The 24,139-nt window shown below is 35.4% G+C and overlaps 3 protein-coding genes across 4 annotated transcripts in view; 2 read left to right on the forward strand and 1 right to left on the reverse strand.

Annotated features, from left to right (window-relative positions):
- Positions 1 to 19,858, forward strand: part of Sano (CABIT domain-containing protein serrano) — a 61,765-nt gene extending 41,907 nt beyond the window's left edge. The window contains exons 4-6 of the mRNA XM_074243720.1: positions 7,331 to 9,058; positions 9,129 to 9,315; positions 18,415 to 19,858. Of these exons, the coding sequence (XP_074099821.1) occupies positions 7,401 to 9,058; positions 9,129 to 9,312 (1,842 nt within the window). The 5' untranslated portion in view covers positions 7,331 to 7,400 and the 3' untranslated portion in view covers positions 9,313 to 9,315; positions 18,415 to 19,858. The remainder of the gene's footprint in view (positions 1 to 7,330; positions 9,059 to 9,128; positions 9,316 to 18,414) is intronic.
- Lhfpl (LHFPL tetraspan subfamily member 5 protein) overlaps positions 1 to 24,139 on the reverse strand; it is a 93,664-nt gene that overhangs the window by 51,396 nt on the left and 18,129 nt on the right. The gene's annotated exons all lie outside the window — the stretch shown is intronic.
- LOC141527945 (uncharacterized) lies at positions 20,600 to 23,795 on the forward strand. Of its 2 annotated transcripts, none has more exons than XM_074243719.1 (6): positions 20,600 to 21,268; positions 21,361 to 21,505; positions 21,578 to 21,715; positions 21,787 to 22,190; positions 22,255 to 22,460; positions 22,927 to 23,795. In XM_074243719.1, exons 1-6 carry the CDS (start codon positions 20,615 to 20,617, stop codon positions 23,705 to 23,707), a joined length of 2,328 nt encoding a protein of 775 aa, XP_074099820.1. In that variant the 5' UTR covers positions 20,600 to 20,614; the 3' UTR covers positions 23,708 to 23,795. The 2 variants fall into 2 exon arrangements, with proteins under 2 accessions (XP_074099820.1, XP_074099819.1); XM_074243718.1 differs by having other exon boundaries at positions 21,355 to 21,505; positions 22,927 to 23,793.

Raw genomic sequence — 24,139 nt, forward strand, 5'->3', positions numbered from 1 at the left:
TAATTAGGGTCAGTGATCTTTAAAGATTCTAGTATTTAAATTTAAATATACAACTTTTTTTTTTTTTTTTTTTTTTCCCCCGCTATCTTTAATATTCATTGAATTATTTTGATAAATTTTTATTTATTTTTTAAGATGAGGATTAACATGTCCGTAACTAAATGGTACATTGAAAGTAAATGCAAAAGTGAGAAAGGATACATTAAATAAAATAAGTAATAATAACAATATTGCAAGACCTTGAAAATACATACTCCGACACGCGTATATTACTCGTAATGTTTTACCCTCGCGCATGGATAATCGATTCGATCGTTAAATATTTTCCTTTTTACTTTATTCCCCATTTATTTCAATTTTTTTTATTAATTTTTAGTTTATTTATTCACTAACAGACTTGAGAAAATTGATAAAATTATTAGAAATGGTTATTAGAGGCGTTTATTTTTAATAAATCGAAAAATTTAGGGATCAAATTCATTATTCCGAGAAATCATTGATCCCTGACCTCCAGAGTATCCCTTAGAATAAATTTGCCGTGTATGAAATTAATCTGAAGCTCCAAACCCCTAAAAAATTCCATTTTAAACTTTTTATCTACAAAAAATAACTCTAAATCACATTACATAACTTTTAAAGAACCTTAAATCTTTTTTAATTGATTAGATGATGTAATTCAATTTTAAAAGTATAAACTAAGACGATAGAAGCTATCAAAGTAAAAGTGAGAAATTTTAGAGAATCGGCGGTGTAATCGTAAAACCATTAATCAACCCAAAAAATGTTACAAAAAAAGTTATTGAATTTTTTTAAATGTCTAGACGGAAATTAATAAAACCGAAGATTGATCAGCGGAATATAAATGATTAGATATTCGAGGAACCTTCTTTTGTGTGCCCAAATATCTTTTCACCTTTTTTTTTTTTTTTTTGCGGAGGTATGACATGAGTGACGAATCGTCTGGCTCAGGGCTCATCAATTTTATCATACATCTTATTCGTTCGTCCTTACTTTTTTGCCCATCATTTTTTTTTTTTTTTTTTTTTTTTTTTGAGCCACAAAAAAATTTTTTTTATTAGAAAGTAAAAAAGTTTATAAAAAACAGATCACAAGTCATGATAGATGTAATTGATATTGTCAGTGATCAAGTACAGTCAAAGAAATGAAAAATGATGAGTATTTTTCGGCGAATTCAACTTTGTTCTTGAACTCATTTTGTTCTTAAAAATTTTCAACAGTGATTTTTTTAGGGTTCCCATGGTCAAAAATACTTTTATTATAGCTCGTTTTATTCGTTAAAGTATCTTCTTTAAGGTCCATTTATTGATTTTAATGAAAAAAATTTATTTCATCAAAAAAATCCTAAAAAACGAATGATCCTTGACAAAAAAAAAAATTTTCCATGAAACCCACCTTCAAGATAGTAAACTTTCTCACTTTGTAAAAATAAAGCAAACCCTCGAAATCAAAGTTGTGGATCTATTACCTCAGAACCGGGGAGTGTGGAGCCAGGCAAAGTAGTATAGAGCTCTCCTATCCTCGGTTGAAGAAGGAGCCGATGTAAAACAAGAAGCAAGCGTGGATCTAAATATAGCCTTACTATAGAAAGTTGATCCTCCTCTGGGCAGTCGGCTCAACTCGAACCTCCACCTTCACTTGATCCCCCCTACCAACTCCCACAATCCTTCTGCCTTATCCTTCTTCACCTCGTGATGCCTATAACCGAGCACGACCTCCTGGCGATCTTATTTTCCATGCATACCTACACCTTCTTATTTATTTTATTATTTTATCTCCTCGTTTTCGCCGGAACACAAAATCAGCGAGTCTAAAAGTCAAAGGTCGCGGGTCACTGTCTGAACAAACCACCGGTCAACCTTCACCTTAAACTCCTCATACGCTCGGGAACTTTTTTATTTAAATACTAGGAAGCATTAACCGGAAGCTATCATATATTATTAGTTTTAGTTATAGTTATTATATATTATATGCCTGGAAACCGGTTGTTACTAAGAATTAGCTATTTTATACATCACAAAAATTCAAGAAAAATTTTATTTTCTGCCGATCTTCATACCGATTTTCATTTTTTCGCCGTTTTCAAAGCCAAGATAGATCGGAAATTAACCGAGGAATTTATTTAAGCAAAAAGAGGCAATTTTTTACCATCTGAGAGATTGGAAAAAATCATACACAAATCATTGATCCAATTAATAAAATTTGTCGATCGCTGAAAGTTATCCTAAAACTCAAAGTTACCTTTCTGCCAATGATCTTCCGTTTTTTAGGATTTTTTTGATAAAATAAATTTTTTTTCGTTAAAATCAATGATTGGACCTTAAAGTAGATACTTTAACAAATAAAATGAGCTATAATAAAAGCATTTTTGTTAATGGGAACAATTGAAAAAAAATTTCTGAAGATTATAAATGTGAATTTTGCTGAAATTTCTTATTTTTTGAAAGTAACTTTTGTTTTTTAAAATTTTTTTGATGAAATAAATTTTTTTCATTAAAATCAATGAATGAATTTTAAAGTAGATACTTTAACGAATAAAACGAGCTATAACAAAAGTATTTTTGACCATGGGAACCTCAAAAAAATCACTATTGAAATTTTCCAAAATTTTTTACTCCAAAACTGCTTAAAATTGAGGTCATAAACTCAAAAGAAAAATTTTTTTCTATGGATGTTTGAGATCAAGGACGGAATTTAAAGCAAAAGAGCGTCAGAACGGTTAATAAATTCAACGGGCTGGTTAATAACAAGTAAAATTAGTATGTAACGCTGGAATAAGCTAAATAATAAGAATAATTGAGGTGTTAAAGAGTGGAGTTCTTCAGTTCTTGGTGTTACAGTGTTAGTAGTACCGGCGTGAAGGATATAAAAAATAAAATGAAATAATTTTCGCTTTCGAACACTATACTACACATTTCGTAATAAGCTGAACGGTAACAGCTGAAACCTTTGTGGTCTTCCAACCAGATCGATAAAAATAAATCGATGATCGGTGTTTTACCTTTTTTATTTACCGCGAACAATCTAACAAAGTTATCAACATTTTTTTTTTTTTTTTTTTATCTATAAATCATATAAAAAATCGAGAGTGTTTAATTGTTTTTTAATTATTCAAAATAAAAGTTTATTGTTTTTAAAAGGAGTACAATAAATAACCAGTGAAAGTTGATGGAAGATAATAAAGTAGTAAAATATATAATGTATAATATATAATTCGTAATATAAGATTGGATTTTAATCTACTACTCCGATCATTTGATTGGTTTTATCAATATTTTATTGGATTTAGTTTTATTTTATTTTATTTTATACGAATGGGGGAAGGGGCCGGATAAGAAGAAAAGTCAATATATGCTCTAACAGAGTCGTAAACTCCCAACTTTGTGAAAATATTATATACTTCTTTAATTATTATTAGATGAGATATAGCTAATGCTTCTATATATTGATGTAATATAACTCTAGGCAGGTTTATTAATTAAACTCTGCGGGATGTCTATTGGAATATGCCACCTGTGAAATTGGTTCAATAGACTGTTCAAAAATCCTGGAAAATATGAAAAATAATGTTTTCATGCAAAATTTTCCAAATTTTTAAACTGCGAGATCTTCGAAAATTATGGATCGATTTTGACGGGTGACACGGCATTCAACGTTGTTTTTTGAGGTTAAAAGCAGGTTAAATTTTGAAATCGATCGATAAAGTAGTTTAAAAGTTGATTCGAAAATATCCATTAAAAAAAATCTTATTTTTTGAGATTTTTCAAAATCTATCAGCTTAAATTGGTTCATTTTTTTAGAAAATTGAGCAGCAATTTTCTTTTGAATAAAATTGGATAGAATTTTAGTTTTTAAACGGAACTGAAAAACATAATCGATAAGTTATCAACGAAACTAAAACAAAACAAATTTATATATTTTAATGACTACGTATTTATTTAATGGGATACACGATTACTAGATCACGTTTCAGCTACTTTAATTTATCCTGTGGTTGTATCAAACCTACTGGTAGGCTGGGAAACTTTCGAGGATTTCTACCAATCGATAAGTCATCTCGAGTCTCTTTGAGTAGAGGCGTCCCCGGATGATTGGAAAGGCCGGGGCTCTTGCTACGATTTAAACACGGAAATAACTACCAAAGACCAAAGACGTACTTACATACAGTGGGTACTCCAGAGTAACATCCTCAACGAAGAACCCGCGGTCATTCGCCATTCCCATTCGTTTACCTTCTCTTCGACTTATTCATCTATCCCACTCTCCTGTCTTCAACTCCTTAGACATTTAGCCGCAGTAATTAAGACCGGAATGAGTTACATTTCATTTTAATTTATTTTACTTTTTACCCAGTACACCCCCCCCCCCGACCCCCACCCCTCGCAACTCGCAACTCGAGCCTCTCGAGGATCTCACTGTGTGAAAATATAATGAATATGCATGCCAGGCAACTCTTCACGCCCGTCTCCCACGCTTGGCATCCTCAAACAAATCATCCTATTTTTATCTGTTTAGACATTACCGATTTTGTTACCGATCTTCGTATTTTCCGCCGGTTTGAGACTCTTCCGATGAAAATCGGCAATCTTTGGTCACACTATTTAATAGAGCGAGAAAAATCACACATAGATCATCGATCCAATTGATCAAATTTACTGATCGCTGAATTATATATTCAAAGTTACCTTTCCGGCTAGGATCTTCTGTTTTTTAGGATTTTTTCAATGAAATAAATTTTTTATGTTAAAATCAATTATTAGACTTTAAAGTAGACACTCTAACGAATAAAATAAGCTATAATAAAAGCATTTTTGTTTATGGGAACAATTGAAAAAACATTTCTGAAGATTATAAAAGTGAATTTACCTGAAATTCGCAATTTTTTTAAAGTAACTTTTGTTTTTTAAGATTTTTTTAATGAAATAAATTTTTTTCGTTAAAATCAATGACTGGACCTTAAAGTAAATACTTTAACGAATAAAATGAACTATAATAATAGCATTTTTGTTCACGGGAACAATTAAAAAAAAATTTCTGAAGATTATAAAAGTGAACTTTGCTAAAAGTTCGATATTTTTTTAAATTAACTTTTGTTTTTTAAGATTTTTCGTATGAAATAAATTTTTTTTTTGTTAAAATCAATGAATGGACTTTAAAGTAGATACTTTAACAAATAAAATGAGCTATTACAAAAGTATTTTTGACCATGGGAACCTCAAAAAAATCACTGTTGAAGATTTCAAATTAAAAATTTCACTGTAAAAATTTATTTAACAAGTTGAAGCGGATTTTTTCGAGAAATGATGAAACGTGTGAAGTGAATGTTTATTACGTTAAAATATGACAGATTATCTGTTAGTACTGTGTAGTAAGAGGAGCCCTTTGGCAAACACTGTCATTATAATTCAATTTAATATTAATTTGTGTTCGTCCCTTCAAGCGTCACTCACTCAATTCAGAGTCAGACTGGTTGTTGTGTTGAATGTTCAACAAGAGGATACTTTATCCTCGGTACGTCGCTGGAAGCTGACCATCTCCCTCGGAGAATCACAAACGAGGGAAATTAAATTAATAAATCCAGCTATTAATTATTTATTAAAAATAATAAATTATTAACAACTGTTATATTATATATTATACATAAAGAAAAAGCGACAATCGTTTATTCGATCGCGAATCGGCATAATATTAATATTACGATATTATCATCATCGCTACCTACACACTGACACGGTATACATATAACCTATACAATAAAACAATGATTAGGCAATAACAGTGACAATAAGAAATTGTATAATAATTTATCCTTTGTAAATAATGCCAATAACTTTCACTCAGACAATCGTAATGTACTTGATAACGATTGTTAAATCTTTAACGTCTCAATAAATTAGCATTTAATACAACAAACGTATATGGTGCCCCTTTTTGCCCACGGATATGTGTAACCTCGTCCGATCTGGGAACACGCGATTACTCTTGAAAATTTACACCGAGAATGCTTTTATTACTCAATTCTTTTATTTTTTTTCTTCATATTATTGCGCTTAGTCACGACAATTGTATAAGAAATAACGATATAGATTTTTAAACGACGTTGATGCTTTCAGATCCTCGATACTATTTTTTCCTATTAATACTTTTAATTTATTGAGTATAAACACCGATATCGTACCAGATTTAAGCTTTTCAAGACATACTTCCATCGTAAATTTACCGAGGAATCGATTGAAACAAAAAGCGCAATCTCAAGTTCATTATTTCGAACTCAAAGTTACCTTTCTGCCAAGGATCTTCCGTTTTTTAGGATTTTTTCGATGAAATAAATTTTTTTCGTTAAAACCAATGAATGGACCTTAAAGTAGACACTTTAACGAATAAAATGAGCTATAACAAAAGTACTTTTGACCATGGGAATCGTAAAAAAATCACTGTTTAAAATTTCCGAAAATAAAATTTTGTATTAAAATTACGGATTTTGGAAAATTTTTTCCAAACTCACAAACTTCGATAAATTTCCTACGCAAGACCGAAAAAAAAAAAAAAAAAAAAAAAAAAAAACTGTCGATCGGCATGTCGGGGAGGGTACTTAGCGACTAATTAGCATAACTAAACACCACTTATCGTTGTGGCTTGAAGAGACGTAATTGATCTAATAGTACGTTTCCCCGGTTGTGGATTTTCCGTGGATACCTCAAGGCCAGGATTTAAAATGTAAACCGAGCTGATCGGATGGACACTTGCCTGAGAGGTTATTCGGTACCACTTTGGGACCGGTTTCCGTTTTTATTAGCCTCAGGCCCTGGGATTTATTTAATTGCCCTAGGTGAATTTTGTCTCGGTGTCTAAAACACGCACGTATATTCCGTAAATTAGTGAAATTAACTCTAAACTGGTTGGATCGTAATCATTATTTTTATTTATATATATTTATCGTTGTTTTATTTTCTCAAGATTAATAGCGCTCTTATTATGATAAATAGCAGTTACCGGTAATTACCCTCGATGCCCCTGAAGACAAATGCTGATAGCAGTCCACTAGTTTGTAATCCCAGTGACCAATGACCTTTCAATCGTGACAGACGCGCCTCTAGGAAGCTATTTGACATACTTTTTCATACATTATTCTACTCATAACCTCGGTAACCTCGTAAGCTACTGACGTGCCTGTTAATTTAATCCCAACGTAAGAAAAATATTGCGGCTTTAATGTAAATTCCATTACTTTTCCCCCACTAATTTTATTCATTAAAAAAAAAAAAAAAAAAAAAAAAAAAAAAAAATTACATATACCTTATTTATTTTCCAGATGGGGCCTCGAGGACGCTTTACAAGAGACAGGAGCCCTAAATCTCCCTCCCTTTGAGACGAGCCGGGGTATGGCCGCCACAGATGGACAAATAGTGGTCGCCGCGGCGCGTTGGGCCGATGAGGCGACCTACCTTAGAGAGTTCGTCAGCAAGCACCGTCTTCCCGCGGTGATAAAAATAACAAAGGGCCAGTATGCTGGTCTGGGAGTCCCCACCTTACCAGCCCCGAGTCTCCAGAGTACGGCCCTGCTAGTATCAGCCGGCCGTAGGCGAAAAATCGTAGCACAGGCAGTTAAAATCAAAGAGGGCCGTAGGGTAGTGGGCGTAGGGCCGCGTCTGGCCATTCCAGACTCCTACCACGGATACTTCGAGATTCTAAGCGAAGAAGGCCGAGCCGTACGAGGAATAGAGTCAGTCGCTGAGTTGGCCCGACGGTGTCCCGAAGAGGGAGCTCTGGTCCGTGAAACTTTGAGGGGAATCGCCTGCAAGCTAGACGAGGCCTCTAACGTAGTTCCAGAGGGCACCAGGAGTCTTCTGGCCGGCGAGACAATCCTTACGGCCGGAGAAGTGACTCTTCCCAGCCGTGGCCGGTTTCTCCGATGCTTGGACAGCCACGGTGACAGCCTTTTGCTAAGCATGGACCAGCGGGGCCGCTTCAGCGCTCTGGCCCGCGAAGACAACATCAGCGGGGTCCATACGGCCCGAGCTTTGTTGAGCAAACGGCTCCCTCTTACAGTCAGATTAGTCTACGGCCAACCGCCGAGGGGCCTCAAATCTGCGTCCCAGTTCCTCCCGGAGCTCCGCCTACTGTCGACCTTCGAGGAGGAGCATATATTCGCCCTACCCCTGCAAAGGGAGGGAGCCGCAGTCTCTCTGCCTCTGGCGGCTCCTCTTAAACTAGTTAAGGCCAGAAACGAAGAGGCCCTAAGGTCTATGCCCGAATTTGCGCGGCTAGTGGACCGCTCCGGACGGTTGGTAGCCGACGTAGCGGATCGCGCTTGCGTCTTAGACGCACGGCTGACCGAAAACAAGCAGACCAGACAGACCAGGAGCGCGGCCGCTTTTCTAAGGCGGTCTGTCAGTTCTGATAGCGCGAACAACCACCGACACCTTCACTATCATCAAAATGGCAACCTGAACTTGAGTCTGAATTTGAACCTCGGCCCAGGAAGCAGCTATAGGGACGAGAACAGAGTCTACACCGAGGACTACGACGAGATAGACCAGATCTACGATTACGTCAGAGGATTCGCCCCTCTGCCAAAGAGCGTGAGGTCGCCGTACGAAACTCCAGGAAAGGAGCTATCAGCGAGCCCCCCACTCTCCCCAGTGGTCCTAGACGAGCGGCCCGAGCCCCCTCCCATCGAGACCATCCCCACCAAGAAGATCCAGGCGGAGAAGCGCACGCGCAAGGGCAAAGACACGCCCAGCCAGGTGGTGGGGCAGCGTCAGCCTCTGCCGAAATTAGAAAAGCCCCCGCTGGCGAAGTTGTACGTCAAAAATGGCGGAACTCAGCGAGGTCGTGCGCTCATGAGGCAAAAGAGCGCAAGCCCTCTCAAGGAGACACCCCCAGGGTTCAAGGGCGGCTCGCCTCTATTTAATATCAGGTACAAGAGCTTGACCAATCTTCAACAGGCGATGGAACTCGACGGAACTCTCGACTCCAGCCACTCTGGCGGAAGGACTTCAGGGGATTCTGGAGCCGGCGCGAAGCTGCCTGAGAAAAGGTTTGTAATTGATGATTAAAATTTTATCGGTTGTCTAGACTAGAGACTGATGATGATGATGATGTTTTAGGTCGCGGCGCCTGAGTCGGCCCCGATCGCTGACGAACCTTGTCTGGGAACTTAGGGGCAGCACCGTCGCCAGACCCGAGACTCCGCCGCCAGTCGTCCAGCCCTCGATACCTGCGGCTAAGTGCGGGGCGAGACTTGCTGTTACTGTTGTGGCGCCACGACGCGTTGGCACGCTCTACCTCTAATTCGTAAGTAGTTTCTTTAGTTATTACGGGGGGAATGCTATCAATTTCAAGGTTTGCCGAGTTGGTAATTGGGGGTTGAGCTTATTATGGGTATGTAAGATAGGGTGTCTTTACTGGAGGTTAAAGATCTGGTTATTGATATTGTAAGGTAGTTTTGTTTTTTTTTTTTTTTTTTTTTTTTTTTTTTTTTAAATCTATTTCTTCCCAACATAATTACTTTTAAATTTTGCCGTGGGATGGCGTTACTCAATTTAATGATATTTTTCTTTATTAAATTTCACTGTACTTTCTTGATTATTGACATTTTTAAAAATATAAGCTCATCCTGATGTTACACTGATAGAAATTTATGAATAAAAAGAACTAGATCTTGTCCGAAAGCTAATTAGAGTAAATTTTATAAGCTAAGGCGTGATCGATAATAATAAGTATAAGTAATAGTAGGCCATGATCGTTTAATTAAAGCGTATCGATGTAATTCTCACGGTCTGAAGAGATAAAAGATGTCTCTGAGTGTTTTTCATCTAAATAAAGGCCCGTTATAGCCGCTCTAGCTGTATGTCAAACAAATGGACAGAAAAAATAAAAGGCTGGCATAAAAGATGCGTTCCACCTAGTTAGCAATCGCTGATGCAAATCAACCAGGTGACCTTTCTCTTGCTATTGAACTTACTCCCGCGGCACCCGAGCACTCTGTACGCCTCTAGTATCACCCGAAGGAGAGAGAGAGAGAGAGAGAGAGAGAGGAATAAGACAATGAAATATACGATTTAGATCGCGGAGTCCTCGGGTCAGTCGGAACGAATGCGTGACATGATAAAATCAACTGATGAGAATTTGTGGTTATAGGAGGGAGATAACTTAGGATACCATCTCAGGCTATCGGCTGCTCTAACTACTTTGGATTATGTAATTAATTGTTTTTATAAGGACTTACGAGCTGCTATTTACTCGATTTATCGAAATACTCCCACGGTTTTGTGATAAGTCTAGGTTACAAGTTGTATGTTGGGATTTTGATTGACTTTAAATGTCTTTCATAACTTTTGTGGTATTACAGGGATAGAGTTTAATTGAAATTTATGAGAAAGGTTGAATTCAAAGCTTATGATTTGCTTGTGTATTCATTTAATTCTAGCCAATAGTTTCTGAGATTTTTATTTAAGATCTATATTTTGATTTTAAACCTTCATAACTTCTAAAATATCAAAGATATGACTTCGGAACAAATTTTATTGGAAAGATTAGATCTCAAGGTTGAAATTTGCTTATGTGATGATTGACTTTCGACTAACAGTTTCTGAGTTGTCGAACTTGAAATAAAGCAACAAGTTATAAATAATGAGAAAAACTTAATCGAGAGGTTATAAAACCGAATGAAAAGAAAATCAATGGTCATACGTTTGATCGTGATTGATAGTAGACTTAACCACTAGACTTGATAATCCTGAGGTATCATTTCCCGCAAATGGATGCATCCAACATCCACTATTCAACTCGTTTTATCCAGTTCAATTTCCTGGATCGCTATTAAATATCACAGGATATAAGATAATAAATTTAATAATTAATAATTAATCAGTCTCGACAAAAAGGATCCTGCAGAACAGGAAATTAACGACTTCCCGGAGATTGTGATTAAGCATCAAAATATTTAATTTATTCAGCTTTTATATTTTCGGGAATTTAACGACAATAACTATAAATAAACAAATAAGTATGCTAAACGCAGTAACACGACTTGGATCCCAGTTGATGGCGGAATAACGGACAGAGAACAGCAGGACCGGATTCTTAGCGAAATATGCATAAACACAGCTCACATACTGCTAAAGAGCAAACAGCAAACAGCAAACAGCAAACGGCAAACGGCAAACACAACGGCAGTGTTTTGTTGTCTTATTAAACAACTACGTAACTTCTTACTCTTTTCATTTTTATTTTAGTTTTTATGGATGTATGGATACAGAATACAGAGATAAACTCGATAACTTCCCGTTTGTTTAACAAATTCACGGGTCACGTTTACCCTACAGCCTTCTTCGCTAGATTCCTCTGAGAAATTCATTTTTGTTAGTTTTCAAGATTTTGGATTTTTGGAGCTTGATATCTTGGAAACTATTGGTCGAAAGTCAATCATTACACAAGTAAATTTGAAGCTTAAGGTCTAATCTTTCCAATGAATTTTATTCCAAGGTCATATCTTTGATATTTTAAAAGTTATCAAGGTTTGAAATCAAAATTTGGATCATTAGCAGAAATTGATTATTTGCGACTGATTTTCAAAATTTTGTATCTCAGAAACTATTGGTCGGAAGTTAATCATCATAAAAGCAAAATTGAAGCTTGAGATCTAATTTTTTCAATAAATTTTGTTGCAAGGTCGTATCTTTGATATTTTAGAAGTTATGGAGGTTTAAAGTGAACTCAAAAATATCAGCTGAATTTAGATCCAAAAACGGATGAACTGATTTGAACGATATTAGTAATGATGATAATGATGATGAGGATGATGAGGATCTCGAGTATGCGAGTAGTTCCTGCGTGGGCGTAGACCAGTAGCCAAGTCTGGCCGCACGCCCGGTTGATCGGGCTGCTGGACCGTGACGTGGGCAACCACACCACAATCTCTGCTATGCTAATGTTATTATTGTTCTTTCTTGATAAAAAAAAAAAAAAAAAAAAAAAAAAAAAAAAAAAAAAAAGAGCTGATTTGGGATTTCTGAGAATTTGGGATTTCGTTGGACAATTTGCTGTCGACTAAAGGGGAGTGACTGATTATTCACAAATTGATAAATGGACGGCTAATCAGTCTATTAACTATGTTGTCGACTCCTACGTCTCGGTGTGGTTACAAGAAAATTTAACAAACTAACGCCGCGGTTATTGTCTGTATAAAGAAAAATGTGGGCGGTGTTTTGAGGAACATGCCAAACTTTCACATCACCCGGATATTGATGACACAAGATACTCGTGGGCAAAAGGACCGAATCATGGAAATTTCATTTGAATCAATGGCTCAATTATCAATTGTTCCGTTTTATAGATCGAACATAATGGATGTTAATTATCGATACGTACTTTCGTTTAAAATAAAAAATATTAAATCAAGCGTTTAATTTAACGTTACATTGGAATTTACTGCAAGAAGATTATGATGTTTAATAACGTTGCAGGATATTTCAATGAGATATTCCACGAATTGGTGTTTAAAGTTACGGTACTAGATCGACGCGTATGGCTTCCTGTCTATTAAATATTATTATATTTTTAAAAATTTTTAACATTTACTTTAAATTCAAAATTTTGGGTTAAATATTAAAAATATGAAAAAACTTTTCAAATATTTTTTTATAGAGAATTAAATTCCCTACAAAAAAGATCTTAATTAATTTTATCGTATCTTCAATCCTTAAGCGAGAAATCTAAAAATACTAAAATACACGTCTGGGGCCCATAACCTGTTGAAATTAATTATTAAAGTGCAGTTTGTGGCTTAAATATTTAAAATAAAAAAAAAAAAAAAAAACTACAAGATACCTTTTTTTATAGAGGATTAAATTTTTTAAAAAAAAAAGGTTTTAGCTAATTAAGCGATATCTTCAACCCTAGAGCGAGAATTTTGGAAATAAAAACTCAGATTGTAAATGTTATAAAAAGTTTTATCGAATGATGTAACACCCATTTCGTGACCTAGATCAATCGACATTCGTCAAGTAAATTGAAACTTTCTAGTTCTGCGTTGACAGTAATATCTCGATTGAGATAACAACTAAGTTATTGATTGACGAATATTAATCGATGAAAATGGAAATTTAAATTTAATATCAGACTCGCGTGTAAAAAAACACTTGCAAGCAATTTTAAAATTTTAATCTTATTAAGTCGGTTTAATAATTGACTCTTTGGAGAGGATAGTGCAAAATATATGTGGCGCATAAATGGAGGGTTACCTCGTAAGACTGGTTTACTATTAAAGCACTAAGAGGTACTAGAAGAGTGGTAGTATCGGTATCAGGATACTGGAAGAACATCAAACAGAAATAGAAGAGCTGTTTTAAGAGGCCTGAACAGTAGCTGTTGCCGTTAGAGGTAAGAGCAAGACCAATATAATAGCAAGAGCAACACTGGGACAAGGATACAGAATATACATAAGCTGCAAAAAGATGTCCTGATTGGTAGAGACTAACGAGTTCCTGTCAGCTACTTACCTCCAAGAATCGCGACAATAACTATGCATCTCATGATTGCCCATCATTTCTTACGCTTTAAATTAAATATTCAACTACCTATTATGTACTTTTATCTCAAAAACATTCATAAAATTCAATGTAGGAATGCAACTTTCTCAATAACTATTCAAAAATCCTTTAATCCCGTGAAATCTTTATAACATCAATACGGATAACCAATACTGGTTTGACCAGGTGGCAACCGCCAGTTGCGCCCGGGCCCAAAATTCCCCTCCTCCCTCCTCCCCCCTCCAACCTCCAACCTCCAACACACTATAAACTCCAAGAGCAAACGGCTAGTCAGAAATGTAAGTTATTTTAACGAGCGGCAAGCCAGCTTACGATCTTTCGACGGTCTATAAATCAATTCCCGAATAGAACAAGGTAAAGGTTACCCGAGGAACAAAGGAAGCGGATACTTTGTTGGCTTGATGTTCACACTGACCTCAATCCAGTTCTGACACCTCGCAAGATCTATTACACTGTCGGAGATTGGTGAAAGATCCTAATGGTGATCAATTGACTGTTCTTCAAACAGATTTCACCTGTCAGTATTTGGGATTTGGTAATCGGCCAGATGGATTGTCTAGCAATCGTTGAGACTGAGGTAATCAGTGTAGTAGTCTCACTAGATCACGGAGACGCTGATCGATCGACGCAATCAGAGAGCTTGTACCGTTGTTATTTGGAGCGATCGACGCCCTGAGATTTGAATACCGGGAAAGCTGAGGCTGTAATTAAGGCCTTTGAGGATGTGAGGGCAATTAGTGTTGCAATCCTATCAAAAAAATTTATATTCCCACATGGATAGGATTTTCATATATTTTCTTTTTAATATACTTTTTAATAAATTTTTTTGATAGGGCAGTTTAAGCCAGAGCGAAAAGCCTCAGTGAAAATCTCGATTAATTGTGTTATTTAAATCCTTGGGAGAGCCTTCGTGAAAGTCTCGTACGCCCAATGAAAGCGAGATTTAGCTGGTGAGGGAGAACATCGTCTCCTTAGTGGAAACTGCTCGGAGTAAAAAGATAAAGAAGCAAGAGAGAGAGAGAGAGAGAGAGACCTTTTACCAAGAGTGTGTGCGCTTACGCTTACTATCGATTTATTGTTGTCTGGGTCTGTTACGACTTAACCCGGAAGGCGATTCGCCAACAGACTATATTTATTACTATATACCTATATATATATATATATATAAATGCATAAACATATTACTTAACGGAGAGAGAATAATAATAAAAGTGTTTGGGCTTATTTAAATGGTAAATTCAGTCGCGTACTACTTTAGCGAGATCCAAACGTTTTATAACTAATCCAATCTAAGATTCTTAATACTAACTAGGAATTAAAATAAGAGCCTGGCTTTCATAGGATGAATAACTCAACTATCACCAGCGATAGTGATAACTATCACTTTAAATGGGATTCATAAAGTCCCGCCCCTTAATCGTGAGAAATAGAAATTTATTATTTATAAGTCACATTAACTTCCGCTTTATATTAATATTTTCTCGGGTGATTTATGCACGCCTCTAGTGTCAGTCATAGAAATCATTCATTTACATGATCAAAACACTGCAAGAGTTATTTAATCTTTATTTTGAGCTACCAGATGCGTATCATGCAAAAAAAAAAGTATGAAATTTTTTTGATTTCTGGTTAACCAAAACTTCATTGAAGTGGAAAATAACTTCTTTCTATGCAGCAATCTTCTTGGAAATAATAAAATGACTCTTTGATCTTGAAACGCACAATGGTTATGAAGTGTCGGGCCCCACGCATTAAATTTACCGAGAATCATTGGCTTCAACTCGAGTATGTTTGCTTTCCACTGAAATTTTTTCTCTCGTAAGGAGAGACAGGTCCCATAAAAATAAATGATTGTTTGGATAATGGAAGACTTATTGGGGCTAAATAATTCTTTGGATGGAAAAAATAAAAATAAAAATAAAAATAAAAAAAAAAAAAGGACCACGTGACGGGAAGTAATAGACAGGAAGCGAGAATGTGGGTGTTGATCGGAGGTATGACTGCACACGAAATGTCTGTCTGAGTATCACAATCGGTATGAGATGAATAAGAAAATAAAGTATCGAGAATAAGAAGAGTGTGACGATTGTTAATAAAAACCGAGAACGTAGAACGGAGAAGTTGGAATAAATAAACAAATCTTACAAACCATTGTAAGAGCAGACTGAAGGACTGGAAAAAAAAAGGAAAAAGGAACAAAGCTAATGGCTGCCCACACACTGCCACGGTAAAGTTGCCGTGGTAATATTCATAACCATATGTGATGACGCTAAGGGCATCGGTAATTCACGGGACAATAGTTTTATCCAGTTTTTTTTTTTTTTTTTTTTTTCGTTTCAAAGCTTCGCCCACGGTTGTTTGTGTTTTTAGTCTTCTTTTATCACCAGTGTTTGCTTGGTACCTCCCAATCTAACACCTGATAGCGTTAGAAGCTAATCAGAATTTTCTGAGCGGTCAAAACATAAAAAAAAAAAAAATAATAATAATAATTTCGGGCACCTGTAATTTCCTCTGGAGGACTCTCTACTCTGGAGAGTGCCTTCGTATCCGGTTTTCCTGTACTCATTAGCTCGGAGTTTATCCGGAGGGCAGCCGTACGTGTAACGCTTTAACGGAAGGATCGATCGACGCGTCCAACGACCCGAAGACTCAATGCACTCTTGTTGGCTCGTTTTTGTTATTCCCTTTCTTGTTATTCCTCTCAGGCCATCATTCCCATTGTTTCCTTCTCCGGCATTCCTTCCACTAAAAAAGAGGCTCAGCCGGTCCCAAAATTAAAAAGCCAAATATTTGCCGAGAGGATTCGAAGCTTAAAGGGCCTGGCCTGCATTATCATCCGGGTTTTATTTCAATAAATAAACCGGTGAGTGAAAGGAGGAAGGCCTGTAAAAGTAAAAGGGCCAGTGACCTCTCGAGGATCTTTAGGATTCTAAGAAGCTGGCCCAACCAATTCTGCCTCTTTTTTTGGTTTAATGCCTGCCACTTTTCACCAACTCCAGATCAAGATTCTAGATTAAAGATTTGAGATTCTAGGTGCGAGGTCTTGTCTCCGATCTAGGTCGAGATTGCGACAATGCTTTGTTGGCTCACACAGGCAAACAGACCCCAGCTCGGGGAAGGGAGGCTAGTTCAATTGTAGTGACACAATACATTTATAAGACATATTAGCTGTACTCGCCCACGTGCACGTGCAAACTTTATTTTTTTCTTGCTCTATCCTAGTCATCATCATCTTGAGTAATCTCTTGTACCTTATAAATCTGTAATAACACAATAAACAACACTGGCGATATTTTCTGTTCACCAAAAATTTCCGGATTTTAATTTTTATTGGTGGATTCCTACAGAATTACATGAAAATCCTAAAGAAAATCCTAAAGAAAATCCTAAAGAAAATCCTAAAGAAGAAGCATACAGGAATCCATCCAAAAATACCACGTCAAAATTTATGACCACGGGTGTTTTCGATAAAAAATTTTCTATTCTTTCTGTGATTTAGATGTACTGGATAAAGAATGGGACTGTTTAACTAATCCGTACATGGAAAAAAAAAAAACAAAGAAAAGGTCGAGACATAACGGCGTCTGACGCCCACGTAGGAGGATGTCACGTGTCCCGGTGTTTGTCAGCGGCTAGATGATAAAGCCACGTCCAGTAAGCTACAACGTGCCAGGGTTTTATATCGGAAATGTTTCCCAGAATGACTTATCTATTTTCCAAACGCCACCCGAATAACAAATTTTACAAAGTATCGAGAGTTTCAATTGGTAGAGATACATCGACAGTCTATAAATAAAACGGAACACAGACATTAAGATCGACATACAGATGATATATTGGAAAGAAAATGAAAGATTCAAGACGCCTGATCTCCTGGAAGATGATGATAGTCTACCGCAAACTGTTAACGTTTTTATGGTATATCACGGAGCGGAAGTTTGATGGATAATATAAATAGCAAATTACTTCGATACCGAATCACGCGATTTTAACAACGAGTATACACGGATAGATTATATATTATACATTATACATTACCGAAGAGTTTTATGTACATAAACGGGGTGTGTATAATGAACGTCAGACGTTACATCAGCGGGGAATTCAAGATCAAGGATCTTCAGTACTTTCACCTCTTACTTAATTTATTTTGAGTTAATTTTTCTGATAGACTCTTTTTTTGAGCTTTTCAAGGACAAAGACATCCAGGGTATTATCCAGTGATGGCACTTGAACAGTCGCGACGCATTTACATCTCGAATTATTTACTATATGTTCGGTTATTATCCAGATATCCAATCAGAACTGTCGGTAATAATATACTTAAGGGAATTATCAAAGATGGCACTGGTTTCCGCTACAAACTGGTTAGTTACAGAACGGATAATCAACGAATAAAATTGATACCGGATCATATCAATATCATGTTTTAGACCTAAAAATCGCTAGATTTCAATCAAATGTCCCTTATTTTGGACTAGAGGATCAAATTTTCTGTAAATCGTAGTTTTTGAAATTTTTTAATCCAATTTTTGCTATCGCAACCTTAAATTGAATAAAAAAAATTAATTTCAGTCCTAAAAAGGATCTAGTGTCCTTATTTTAAGCGACACAATCAAAAAAGTCTAATTTAAAATTATAAATTCGTTATTATTAAATTTAATAATTTTCCGATCGATAAAACTCTCCACTGGCTCTAGTTGGTGGCGCCATCTACCGAAAATTTATAGAACCTTGATATCAACCAAACCTAAAAGTTTGAATCCTTGTTTACACTTGGCAAAATTATATTTAGGAATTTTATTTTAAATTAATATAATTTTAAAAATCTATCTTTCAGATTCGACCGACGAAGGGATGATGAAGGCAAAGAGCGGTCCGAGTGATGACACCGACGGATCTCCAACGTCTTTTATTTAATCAAAATTAATCCAAGTAGAGCTTAGCTTCTTTACGCAAAATCCCTCGAGCACGATTCGACAAAATGGACCCTGCGAGGATAATTATCAACAGTTAGTTTACTGATAATTACGGAAGCGTCTAGAGCGTCCAGAATGCCATAATTATGACAAAGTTTCTTTTTTTTATGATTTATTATTATTATTAAAATTATTATTACTAGTTTTTGTTGTGGTTGTACTTAAGTCATCATTCATACTCTAAGATAATATTTTATAATTATTTTATAAATCTCAATCCATTCCAGAGTATCAGAGTGTTTATAATTAATAACTCCCGAGATTTTTTTTTTGCTTTAGAATTTTATTAATTAGATATTTTTTGGAATGTGTGCCTTAATGTTGAAAAAAAAAAATTTTTTATAATGACCCATAACCTGACAAATTATCAATCTTTTGGCCCATAACCTGTAAAAAAAATTTGTCATGGTCTAGAACCTGTAAAAAAAATTTGTCATGGTCTAGAACCTATAAAAAAAATTTATCATGGCCTAGAACCTGAAAACTGTCCAATATTTTTGCCTAAAACTTAATAAATATCATTTATCTTGACCCATAGCCTTAAAAAAAAATTTTTTTGCCTGTGCCCATAACCTGTAAAAAAATTTTTTTTTCCAAACATTAAGGTAGACAGTAAAAAAAATCAAATAAAATATCAGCTTCCTCTTCGCTCTGTCCCAAAATACTCAACCGAACGAGGAGAGAAAAAGGCTGACTATAAACTGGTGGCCCGCTGATACAATTATTAAAACTATTAATAACCTAAAAATAGCTCGGGACCACTTTAACGATCACGGCCATTTTTGGTATCTGGGCCTTAGTCTCATTTTGTGATTACATATTGATATTTTTATTGAAATATACTGTACTACTATTAAGAATATTAATAACTGTAACTATTGTACTGTATAACTATATTAATTAATACTACTAGGCTAAGCAGTTTAAAAAAAGATTAAATTTTCAAGGCCAGTCGGTTTCGACTATCAGCAAGTGTCCTTACTCTTAGCAATACCAATTGGGATATGTTTTTGTGAGGTTAAGCTCCTGTAAGTGTTAATTGCGACTTTTTATGTATGCATTTTTACGTTTTACTCTTTAGTTTTACGTCAATTTATTATTATTATTATTATTATTATTATTATTATTATTATTTTTTGTACGGACGAAGGCACTCGGTCCCCTTTACGATCACACATAGTGTTTTTAAAAAAGCCTCAATTCGGCTGATAGTTCTTCTGGAGAAGACGCGGCGTTGAATTTGGTACTAAAAAAAATTTTTTAGGAAAAAAATTTTTCAATTAAAAAAAAAAAAAAAAAAAAAAAGTACAAATACCACCGCGTCTTTTTCAATTAAACGTCGGCTTATTTGAGGTAAGTCGTAAGGGCTGAGGATCGTTGTGCCTTCGAATAAACTGATCGTCAATTGTATTAATATTAAGCAAAATAAATAAATAAATAAATAAATAAATTTAATTAATAATAATAATAAATAATTGCTAGGACCAGACATTAACCGTTTTGTGATTCCTACTGTAATGGCAATTGTTCTAATAATATTGTTTTTATTTTATTTTTTTTTATACGATATGTATAACTATTGCTTACATAGTTACTAGTTTTATTAATAAAAAAATAAATGTGTACTCTAATTGAGTGTTGCAATAAAAGACTATCATTTTAAATAATAACTTTGTTGACTGCATTAATTTTAATCACCTGTGGCGTGATTTTATTCTCGATCATTAATTACTGTAAATGTGCGCAGTAATTAGATACCTTAACGGTTGACGCCAGTGCGAGGTCATTTGGAAGTTATTTTTATTTTAAATTAAATTCTTTGTTCGACAGGTCATTTTTTAGATAATTAAATTATTATCTGGACAGGAGGGGGGGGGGGCTGGGCTGGAAAGATATCAGTAGTGTCCAGTAATTTTAGTAATTCGTCAGTAGTCAACGATTCGGCTGACGCATTAAATATTTTTTTATAAGGTATGAATAATTTTATAATATTTAATTTATTAAAAAAAAAAATTTTTTTTAATAAAAAATTAATTAATTTAATTAATTTTCAGGATCAAAATGGCGAAGCTGAAATTAATTTTAATCTTAGCGGTGGTAATCTTAAATTCCAATTGCGAAGCAGCAACAGGCTTAGCGACGACGAATCAAATCGGGCAGACTCTGAAGGACATTGTATTAACAATCAGTAAAGTAGTGACTACATTCAAAAGGCGCTATCCGCCGGTAACAGTTCAGAAGAACTACACGCATTACCCGCTGTCGGAAAACCAACCGTCAGTAAACTCAACAGAGCTCCCCGAGCAGAAGATTCAGGTGGAAAGAACTGTCCGACGGATGATGAGAAATATCAGGAAAATAACTAATAAAATACCAAAGTACACAGAGAGTATAACGGATTCGTTGGACTCCTTGTTGGAAATGATAGTTGACAAGCTACAAATTCAGGACGATCAATTCCGGATGCTAGACGACGCGCTGCAGAAGATCCATAAACACTCTGCGGCTATCGACCGGTTCTACGGAGACTTTATCAAGTTTTCGCAACCGAAACTCATAGTGGCGCCCTCTACGATCGACGAGCTTGTCATGTCGATATTTTCCTACAAGGAGAACAAACTTATTATGAGCGTGGGAGGATTGAGGGGATACTTCGAGCCAAGGGAAGGCGCTTTTATCTATGAAACTCTTGACAAGTATTTTAATAATCCAAATGTAAGTTATTTTGATTTATCGGCAGTCGATAAAGTAGATTTAAAAAAAAATAAATAAACTGGCTAATGGTAGGATTAATGTGAAAGTTTCAGGAGCTGACATTTGAAAAGATATGTGACTCTACCCTGTCGCTCCAAGAAGAAATAAAAATGATTTACAACCTAGTAATGGTCCAGGAATTGAGAGCCTTTATGATGATAGTCTTCTCTTATAAATACGAAGAACTAATCCAACCAGGTAAGATTTTTTTTTCTTCTAATTTCTTCTAATTAGCTTATCCGTAATATAAAAACACAAAATCACTTTCAGAAAATAGCAACAATGCGGTAAAGCTTTTGGTATCTCATTCATTGAAGAGAATGAGCAAATACCTGCTCGTTATCAAGGAGATAACCGAAGGGGCTTCCCGCGAAAGAGTCAGGTGCGACCCACCGCAATATGATCTAGGTACTATTTTCAAAATTTATCCATAAATCGTCTGGGCCTATAACCTATTGCTTAATTTAATGATTTTCTAGACATCAACTACTTCCGGCTGGACTACTTGTTCGGTCTGTACTACCTCAACGAAAGACAAATCACCACATCATGCTCTTACCCAATATCTCCGTTTTCAACAGCGAAACCACAAAATCTTATACCACTGCCGTATAATCCTAATCCTAATCCAAATTACCGAATACAAACGGCTCCTAATAACAATTTAAGAAATTTGCCGAGTTCAAACTGGAACAATTTTACAAATCAGCGGTTAAAATGGAACATTAACCCAACTACGATAATCCGGAACAAAGTCCAGTGCTTGGACGAGACCCCTCACAGCCAGAATTTGCTGGTACCGAAGTACTGCCCGACTGATAACAATTGTAATGGAATTTTGCACCACTGCAAGGTTGTTCCAAGTGCTTCTTTCTGCGAAACGGTAAATTTTTTGGGTTAGCTTTATACATTTAGAGATTCAGAGGTAATAATGGGCTATTTTGTAGGACAAGAGTTACGGAAGGAGGTACCATTGGATCAACAATGGAACCAATGACATTTCAAGCATAAATTGCGATGGTAGCTTCGTAGATACCATGACAGTCGCGACCTGCAATAGTCTTCTTTGTCAATGTTCTGAACAAGGCGCTAAATCTTCTGCGACCAGAGCTGTTAATTTGATGCCCCAAGTTGCTGACATTGAACATAACATGTAAATTTTTTAATAATTACTACTACTACATAAAAAAAAAAAAAAAAAAAAAAAAAAATTATTTTAATGGCTTGTGTAAATTTAAAAATTTTTTTTTCAAGGGACAAACACGATAACTTTTTAAAAAATAAATTTTTCAACTCAATTTATTTTTTAATTTCTTCATCTGGCTTATAGATAGTTTCAGATTAAAAATCGAGCTTTAAGACCAGTCTATGGTTATTTTTTATGATTCACTTATCAGAAAAAAAAAATTTTTGCAGGAAAATTTAAAAACAAGCTTTAAAATATTATTGCAAGTCGAATTTCTTGTAATTAAATAATTTAAATTATTTTTTTAATTAATTCTTTTCATAATTATTATTATTTTTTTTTTTTTTTCAGAATTAAAAAAATTAATTAATAGTCTCTTTAAATTTATTATTATAAATATTAAAGTATCTAAAAATGTTTCGACATTTTCCAGGGTAATGACAAACTTCCGTTTCCAAAAAAAGGACAATGTGGTCCACCTGCAAATTCAACAGGGCCACCTCCTGCCGGAAGGCAAAATCGACAACTTAACGACATCCTGGGTCCCACTTCCAGACCTATTGTACTACAAAAACGTACCCAAGGGTGCCTTCTGGTTAAAAAAGGACAACGTAGTTTCTCCGCTGGTTTACGACGTAGACTACACCTTCCTGAAGCACGACAGGATGACCCTGAACTTGGACGACGTGATCGCGGGCCCAGGATACGTCGTTACCGGAGTGAGACTCAACTACCGGACCGAAGGCCCAGATAACGAGGCGACTCCATTAGAGCTCCAGGTCCATATTACCCCTTATGACTACTACCAGGGACACCTAAAGCCGACAAAGAGCAACCCTTCGAGATGGATCAACGTCCAGAACTCCGGAGAGCACTCTAGAGTCTACGATCGCTTCCGGAGAAAAGTCGATCTTTCAAAAGCCGACGACCCGCTAAAGTCTCCGAAGAACCTCGAGGTCTCCGGCCAGAACATGTTCGTCAACTTCCAGATCACTGATTATGATAAAGACTTCGGGCAGCTCACTGTGCCGTTCTTTGATTCTCGGGCTGCAGGTGTCGCCAGTCTCAGCGCTATCAGTGGAGTGGGGATAATTCATCGAGGCCAAAAGGGATACGGAGGGTTCTTAGCTCCTAAACTCGTCAATGCTGATCATGCTAGGTTTATTGATTTTGATTTATGTGAACACGAGATTCAGCACTTTACTTCTTTTTAAATAATTATTGTTATTCATGTTTTAATAAAATTTTCCATATGAATTAAGTTGTTTATTTTTAATCTTTTTAAAAAAAATCTAAGTAACCGCGCAAGCGGTGTTGCCAAGTCAAATACAAGACTTATTTTTTTTTTTTTTTTTTAATAGAAAGATTATTATTTTTTTTTAATCAAATTGAATAAAAATAAAATTTTTTTTAAATCATTAATTGCACCAAATTCTTAATTCGCCAATTTTTTTGTATCTCTTATCCTTGAGCTAAAAATACTAAATAAAATCTAAATGATAACTCCTAATAATAAAAATAAACCAAAGACATTTTCGATGAACTAGAACATTTATAAAATTATCTAAAAAATTTATAAATGCTAGAAGTTATCCAGAATTACAACAGATGGCGCTAAAAGTCCATGTTACAAAAGCAACAAAGGC

Source organism: Cotesia typhae, unplaced genomic scaffold (genome assembly GCF_013202065.1).
Source record: "Cotesia typhae breed Kobodo isofemale line unplaced genomic scaffold, CoteBio_Ctyphae contig_413, whole genome shotgun sequence".
Classification (NCBI taxonomy): Eukaryota; Metazoa; Arthropoda; class Insecta; order Hymenoptera; family Braconidae; genus Cotesia; species Cotesia typhae.

What these genes read in the sequence shown, in the direction of transcription:
- LOC141527945 (XM_074243718.1), top strand. Translation starts at nt 20,615, where the DNA reads ATGGCGAAGCTGAAATTAATTTTAATCTTAGCGGTGGTAATCTTAAAT. An exon ending in AGTATTTTAATAATCCAAAT is followed by an intron (nt 21,269 to 21,354) that starts GTAAGTTATTTT and finishes TTAATGTGAAAG; the next exon opens with TTTCAGGAGCTGACATTTGA. An exon ending in GCTGACATTGAACATAACAT is followed by an intron (nt 22,461 to 22,926) that starts GTAAATTTTTTA and finishes GACATTTTCCAG; the next exon opens with GGTAATGACAAACTTCCGTT.